At 42.4% G+C, this 7,544-nt stretch overlaps 1 protein-coding gene across 2 annotated transcripts; it reads left to right on the top strand.

Annotated features, from left to right (window-relative positions):
* Positions 1 to 4,934: 4,934 nt before the first annotated feature.
* On the top strand, positions 4,935 to 6,371 carry LOC106846213 (small proline-rich protein 2I-like). 2 transcript variants are annotated; one of them, XM_070497398.1, is made up of 2 exons: positions 4,935 to 5,104; positions 5,827 to 6,371. In XM_070497398.1, exons 1-2 carry the CDS (start codon positions 4,950 to 4,952, stop codon positions 6,032 to 6,034), a joined length of 363 nt encoding a protein of 120 aa, XP_070353499.1. In that variant the 5' UTR covers positions 4,935 to 4,949; the 3' UTR covers positions 6,035 to 6,371. The 2 variants fall into 2 exon arrangements, with proteins under 2 accessions (XP_070353499.1, XP_070353501.1); XM_070497400.1 differs by having other exon boundaries at positions 5,006 to 5,104; positions 5,835 to 6,371.
* The last annotated feature ends 1,173 nt before the right edge of the window (positions 6,372 to 7,544 follow it).

The following is a 7,544-nucleotide window of genomic DNA, read 5'->3' as shown; positions in this document are numbered from 1 at the left end:
TGAAACTGGAAATCTGTACCCTTTGACCACTTTCACCCATTTACCATGTTTCCTTACACACCCACCCCAACCCCTGCCGTGCTCTCCTTGGAAACCACCAATCCACTCCTCAGTTCTCTGAGTAGTTTTTGTTTTAGATTCAACATGTAAGTGACATCACACATGATTTGTTTTTCCCATCTGACAAATTTCACTCAGCAAATGCCCTCCAGGTTCATCCTTGTTGTCACACATGGTAGGATTTCCTTATTTGTCATGACGGAACAATATGCCATTATATCTATCAATCAATCCACCTGTCGTTCTATCTATCTAGCTATCATCCATCTATCTTTGTATCGCATTTTCTTTATCCTGTCCTCCACTAATGGACGCTGAGGTTGTTTCCATGTCTTGGCTCTTGTGAGTAATGCTGCTGTGCACCCAAGAGTGCAGATACTCTTCGACGTGGTGGTTTCCTTTCCTTCAGATAGACAGCCAGAAGTGGGTTTGCTGGATGCTATGGGCGTTCTGTTTATTGTTTTTTGAGGAACCTCCATACTGTTTTCCATAGTGGTCGTACCAAGTTGCAGTCTCACCAACAATGTACAAGAGTCCCCTCTTCTACTCATCCTCGCCGACACTTGTTACCTCTTACCTTTCTCAGAATAGCCACTCTGATGGTGTGAGGTGCTTTCTCATGGTGGTTTTGATTTGCATTGCTCTGGTGATTGGTGATGTTCAGCCCCTTTTCGTTTCTATTGAGTTGTATAAGTTCCATACATATTCTGAAAACTAACTTCTGATTGGATCGTGGTTTGCAAATATTTTCTCCCAACTTGCAGGCTGCATGTTCATAATGTTACTCGTTTCTTTTGCTGTGCAGAAACTCTTCTGTGTGTTTAATTTTACTTGTTTATCTGTTAATTCTTACTTTTGTTGATCGTCCTTTTGGTGTCCTATCCATAAAATCATTGCCAAGACAAATGTGAAGGGGATTTCCCCAGTTTTCTTCTAGGAGTTTTATGATTTCCAGTGTTAACATTTAAATCTTTAATCCCTTTGGAGTTAATTTTTGGGAATAATATATGATAGGGGTCCAGCTGTGCTCTTTTGCATGCAGCTGTCCAGTCTTCCGAACACCATATACTAATGTGATCCTCCTTTCCCCATTCTATGCTCTGGGTCCCCTGATCAAAGATTAGTTGACTGTATATGCTTGGCTTGTGCCTGGTCTCTCTATTATGTTCGGGTGGTCCACCGTCTGTTTTTATGCCAATACCATACTTTTTGTTTACTGCAACTTCGCAGTTTAATTTGAAATCAGGAAGTGTGATGGCGCTAGGTGAGTTCCTCTTTCTCATGATTTCTTTGGCTATTTGATGTCTTCTGTGGTTCCATATGAATTTTAGGATTATTTTTTCTATTTTTGTGATAAACGTCAACGGAATTTGTAGGGATTGCATTGACCCTGTAGATTACTTTGGGCCTTATGAACATTTTAATGATATTAAATCTTCCAGTCTTTGAACACTGGAGATCTTCCTATTTACTTGAGTCTTCCTCAATTGCTTTCATCTTGTCTTACCGTATTCAAGGTCCAGTTCTTTCACGTCCCTGATTGAATTTATCCCTAAATATTTTGTTTTTGATGGTACTGTAAATGGACTTGCTCTTAGTTTCCCTTTAATAGTTTCTTGTAAGTGTATAGAAACACCACTCACTTTTGTTTATTGAATTTGTAACTTTCCTGTCAAGTTGTTTATTAGTTCTGAGAGGTTCTTAGTGAGTTCCTCGGGTTTTCTCTAAGATTTACATAAGAGATATATAAGATTATATCATCGGCAGGCTGAGACCATTTTCCTTTTCATTGCCAATTAGATCTTTTCATGACTTTTTCTTGCCCAATTGCTCTGTCCGGGATTTTCAGTACTATGTTGAAGAGTGGGGAGAGTGGGCACCCTTGAGTTGTTCCTAATCCTAAAGGAAAAGCTTTTTGATTTCACCATCGAGCATGCTATTATCTGTGGGCTTGTCAAATATGGCCTTTATTATGTTGAGCTACTTTCCGTCTCTACGTAATTCGTGGAGAGTTCCTATCATGAAAGGATGTTGAATTTTGTGAAATGCCTTTTCTGCATCCATTGAGTTGATCATATGATTTTTAGCCTTTGTTCTGCTAATGTGATATATCACATTTATTCATTTGTGTCTGAGGAGCTTTCCTTGCAGCGCAGGAAACAATGCACATGGACCATGGTGTATGACCCCTTTGATGTGCTGTTGAATTCTGTTTGCTAGTATCCCGAAGGAGTAATGGAGACTGAGCATTATACTCGGAAACAAAAGTAGAAGGCAGAAATTCAAGGGGGCTTGCAGTTGTCATTTCTCTAAGAATATCAGGAATATCCCAGCTTGCTTAATTCGTGTCTCTTTACCTCTATTTCTCCTTTGTTGTGTGGTAGTATTGTGATTTGAAGGGACTATATTCTTCAATGATATAAGACTTATAGTAGTACAATGTGAGATAAAACGTTGAGTCATGAGTTGGAGAAAATTTTCTTCTTTCATATAATTTTTCTTATAGTAATGATTCATGGTAAAACTCTTAGCAAATGAGAGACTGGGGGTTTAGGATTGAACCTGGGCTTACCTGACTCTTAAAGTCCATAAAGTGAAGCTCTTTAGGCATGTAGATCAAAGATACACAGATAGACAGTTAGATAGATAGATTGACAGATCTGTGGTGTTTCTGTGTTTGTGTATTCTGTGTTCTCTATCTCAGGCCTCACATGTTGAAAATTAGGGCAAATTGATTGCTAGATGCCATTCTTTATCTTGTGGCAGCTGTTCATGTATCTGATCTTGAGGAACTCTGAGGGTTGTAGTTTACCTTAGCAACATAAAAAGTGACCCCAGCCTGACTTGTTTGGGGCACCAGATCTGCCATGACTTTGGTGCCTGCGTGGTTATGATTCACAGCCTTTACGAGGATTGTCCTCAGTGGGAGACTTTCCAGATGCAACCAAGAGTGGATTATCTGACCTGGAATCCCATTTGAGTGCTAATTCTCAAATTTTGGATGACAGAAATCAGACATTACTCTGAAAATTGATGTTCATGTGGGGTGTGAAGTTATGGGGAGCGGTAAATAAGCTGCTGAGGAAAGGCGCTCCTCTTGGCACCCTGCAAGAGTCTAGGTGAGCCATTTGGTGATGACAATGTTTTCAGTCATGTGGCCTCAATGTGCTGAAGTGATGGTTCCACCCCTGCCAGGTCACGCCTGAATGACAATCTTTGTCAAAACCTCTTCCTTATGGAGAGCAACAATGACAGTTCTGGGAACCTAACCCATTCAACTGAGGGGATGTGATGCTAGATTGACTTAGGGATCCTTCACGTTCCGTAGCTTCGCTGCTGAGTCTTTCACAAGTTTCGAGTGTCTCCTCTTCCTCCTACTCCTCATTTTCCGTTTCCCAGTACAAAACCACATTTCTTGGAAAGCTTCCTGATAATTTGGTCAAGACAATGAGCCTTGAGTCATGTCACTTTAAATGTTGAATACACAGCATTTAGTCATCCCCACTGATTGCAGGAAGGTTTAAAAAACATGTGAAAGGGCGACTCACTAAATACGTTGATGTCATCTCCTGAGTGATGGATATGTACCAAAAAGGACAGGTAAGAGAGAACTTGAAGCAACTCAAGTGCCCTGCAACTGAAGAATGGATAAAGAAGATGTGATAAATATTCCACATATATATATACATACACAAACACTCACACACACAACGGACTCCTACTCACCCACAAAAAACCAAAAGCATCTCATTTGCAACAACATGGATCTACCCTGAGTGCTTGATGTTAAGTGAAATAAACCAGGCAGAGCAAAACAAATACTGCATGTTTTCACTCACATAGGGAAGATATGCAAACACATGGATAAAGAGAACAGATTAGTGGTTACCAGAGGGGGAGGGGGTTGAGGGCTGACTGAAAGGGGTAAAGGGGCACATATGGATGGCAACGGATAAAATCCAGAGTAGTGGCGGTGAGCATGATGCAGTCTATACAGAAACTGATGAACAATAAGGTATGCTGGAAATGACCCAATGTTATAAACCATTATGGTCTCAGTAAAATAATTAGAAAAAGGAGAGGTATACACTGTGGAGGTGAGAGGATAATGTGGCAAGATGAGGGGTCCAGAGGGCTTAAGGAAAAGACAGAGAAGGAACGCACAAATATACTTAAAAAATTGCTGTCTTTTAAAGCCCTAAATCCTGTTTGGAAAGAGAGTGTGAGAAAGCAAATATAGAGGATCAGCCTAAGTCCCTATTTTCTCCTGCTCTTCAGATATTAGTGCTCTGACCCTCTGAATGATGCTAGGTGATGCTGAGGTCCCTGTGGATTCCATGAGGCCCACTTTGGTACAGATATATAAAGGCCACCAGAAGCAGCTTTATGCCCTTGAATTGAAGGAGCAAAGCAGTGAACATAGCATTCTGGTGGTCATCATTTTACTGACTGTTTCTAAGGATAATTATGGGAAGGCCACTGCCACGATCACAGTCCCTTTTAGAAGAAGAAAAGGAGAGAAGATGAGCAAGCCATGGGTCTGAGGGAAATGCAGTGAAGGAAGGACTTGGGTTGAAGAGAAAGGTGTCACCTGGTAGTCAGGCTCTTTTCAACCCAGTACATACAGCAAGATGGCAACCATCTAAAGTGGAACCAAGCAGGCAGCTTTATGATTCAGGAAAGGTGGAAGATAGGAGGGGTCCTCTGCCCCAATGAAGAGATATAGCCTTGGACCACCAGTTAGAGAATCCCCAATGTCTCCCGCTGCCATAAGTCACTGACACTGAGAGCTAAGGCTGGACCTTGTGAGTCATGAGCACCTAATCCAGAGAGGAGATCCTGGTTCAGGAGATTTCCTGTTTCCAGTGTCCCTGTCAGGCCAGTTCTGGATGGATTTGCATTTTGTTTGGGAAATTCCGGGGCAGGCCAGTTTTTGGCAGTTGCACTTTGCCCTGGGCTGGGCGTCAAGCCCTATAAAGAGGTGCTCTGCTGCACGACTGTCATCCTCCTGGTACTCGAGTCCCGACCTCCTTTGGAGAACGTGGTGAGTCTGATTTCTTCCGTTGATCTGTTTTTTGGTGCTCTCAGATATTGAATTTATTCTGGAGTCAGCAAGTTTGTTGAGTCCATAGGTATGATGGTGGGTTTGATGCTACTTAGGTGATGGAAGCTTAGCCTTGGGGCGCAATAATATCCTGTCTTGACTTGTGTTTTGGTAGCTAGTTTGACGTCCTATATGGAAAAGCAATTCATAGAAAGGTTTGATGTGAAGAAGAGGAAAGACCAAAGTATTTTTCTCTCTGCTCTATCTCTTTGATTTCCCTTTCCTCCCGCTGGGGTTTCCAAGGCTTAGTAGGTATGAGGCCCTCGCATTTTCCTGCTGGCCATTTGCTCTGTACCTAGGTCAACCTATGGGGACCTCAGAAGAGATCCCAATGATAGTAATTGCTTGCGAGTTTTCCCAGGATTTCAGAACTTCTGATGGCCTTTCATGAAGATGTTCTTTTCATTAGGAAAACATGATTTGCTTCTATTAGAGATATTTTCCATGAAAAAATTATGTGAGGAAAGAGAGGGTTTTCTGAGGACTGATGAGGCAATTGGCTAAAGAGGAAGCAGGGTGGTGGAAGGCGCAAAAGAGGGAGTTGAGAGATGAAAGCCCAATCTTGGAAATGGGAGAGGGAACATCTCCTGCTATTCTATCAGCCGCGGTTTCTCTCTCTGGAGGAGTCCCTTCTTGCGAACACTGTCTCTAATTTCTTTCAGCTCCGAAGACTCCAGAAAGATGTCTTCTCAACAGCAGCAGTGCAAGCAGCCCTGCCAGCCCCCTCCTGTGTGCCCACCTAAGTGCCCAGAGCCATGCCCGCCCCCAAAGTGCCCAGAGCTGTACCCACCCCCAAAGTGCCAGCAGAAATGCCCTCCTGTGCAACCTCCTCCACCATGCCAGCAGAAGTGCCCACCCAAGAGCAAATAACAGCTTCAGCAGCATCAGGATCTGGAAAAGAGAAGGACCATTGGCTCGCCTGCTTCCACAGCTCCACCTTCACCTTCTCTTCTAAGCCTTCATGGTGGCAGAAGCGGCTCCTCCACCCTTCAGCCTGTAAAATGCCTGTGTGACTCCTGACAGCAAAAGGGTTCCTTCCTGAGGCTGTCACACTGCTCCTCTCCAGGAGGGAGCTGAGGAAGGGCATCCTCAGCTGTGCCAGCATCCCAGAGCTTCAGGAGGAAGAGCAGCAGGGGATGCTCCTGATGCCTTTTGTGTCTTTTGTTTCTTCCATTTCCTGAATAAAGTGCCATTTCTTGTGATGGGATATTGCCTTTCTCTGAAAACCTGCTCGTTGGCTATATCTTATTATCATTTGGTTTTCTTTCTTCCAAGACACAGGTCTCATATTCAGTGTTATCTGAATTTTGGGCCCCTACCAAATATTATTTCAATCTAATATCAAATCCATTTTATTTTCCTTAATTATTCTTTGATGATTTTAGGAACAAAGTATTTAATTCCTTAAGATTTCAATCTCTCTGCTACAAAGTGGGGAAAATCCTATTTACATTACCAACTTTTCTTAGGCTTGAGATTGAGTGGTAATTTAGTTGTCACAGTGCCTGGCACATCTTAGCACTCGGTAAGGCATTAGGTCCTCCTTGTCTACATTATCATCAACAACCTCATGACCACCCTCACCATCACCACACCCTCCACATTTGTTGCAGCTGCAATGTACAAAGTCCAAAATACAGAACCAGGATAGGAAACAAGAAGATTCCAAACTGTATTACTCTCTCATATTCTGTTGTTCTCTTTCTTTTGTGATTCACTTTATTTCTTTTTGTGATGTTACAGATGAAGAACTTTTGGGGAGTAGCAGAGTATTCTGCATAAAATCATTGTAGTTCTGCAGTTGTGGGGAGCCCAGAAGGAAGGGAAGTAATCAGGCTCCCTACAAGGGAAAGGACTGCCTCCTCTCCACATGACCCACCTGCTCCTCTTATTCCAACAAAGCACCAACATTCAGAGTCCTCACATATGTCTTCACCATGAACTTCTTCTCTTAAAGGCTCTACCCCCATGTAAGAAGGATATTGAGGTTAACATGTTTATTTAAATTTGCAAATTTACTCTTGTCATGCAGCTTGTTTTCTAAGTGCTGAGCCTACTAGTCATGTAAGTTGCAGAAAGAGTAATGGGTTCTTTAAATATATTCTTTCTGTGGTCATAAGAGTACACACATGCAAGAGTTAGTTGTGATCACACACTCACACACACACAACACCCTAATAAATAAAGTGTTAATTTTAAAGCAAAAAAGTCTCCCTATTAAATCATAGTATACTTAGTCCTATTAAATATTAAGAGGGTCATCCTCTTCCTACGTTCTCCACTCAGGAAGCTGGAAGTAACGGACTCCAGTATGATGGAGCTGCAAATCGAAGGAGAGTCCCAGATTACCGCTCAACCCTCATCAGATTGTGACATGACT

The sequence above is a fragment of the Equus asinus genome, chromosome 25 (genome assembly GCF_041296235.1).
Source record: "Equus asinus isolate D_3611 breed Donkey chromosome 25, EquAss-T2T_v2, whole genome shotgun sequence".
Classification (NCBI taxonomy): Eukaryota; Metazoa; Chordata; class Mammalia; order Perissodactyla; family Equidae; genus Equus; species Equus asinus.
This window is presented reverse-complemented; position numbering and strand designations above follow the sequence as displayed.

Excerpts from the sequence above, each read along its gene's own strand:
- LOC106846213 (XM_070497398.1), top strand. The coding sequence starts at position 4,950 with ATGGATTTGCATTTTGTTTGGGAAATTCCGGGGCAGGCCAGTTTTTGG. Across the intron at positions 5,105-5,826 it reads GACCTCCTTTGGAGAACGTG|CTCCGAAGACTCCAGAAAGA; the intron begins GTGAGTCTGATT and ends AATTTCTTTCAG.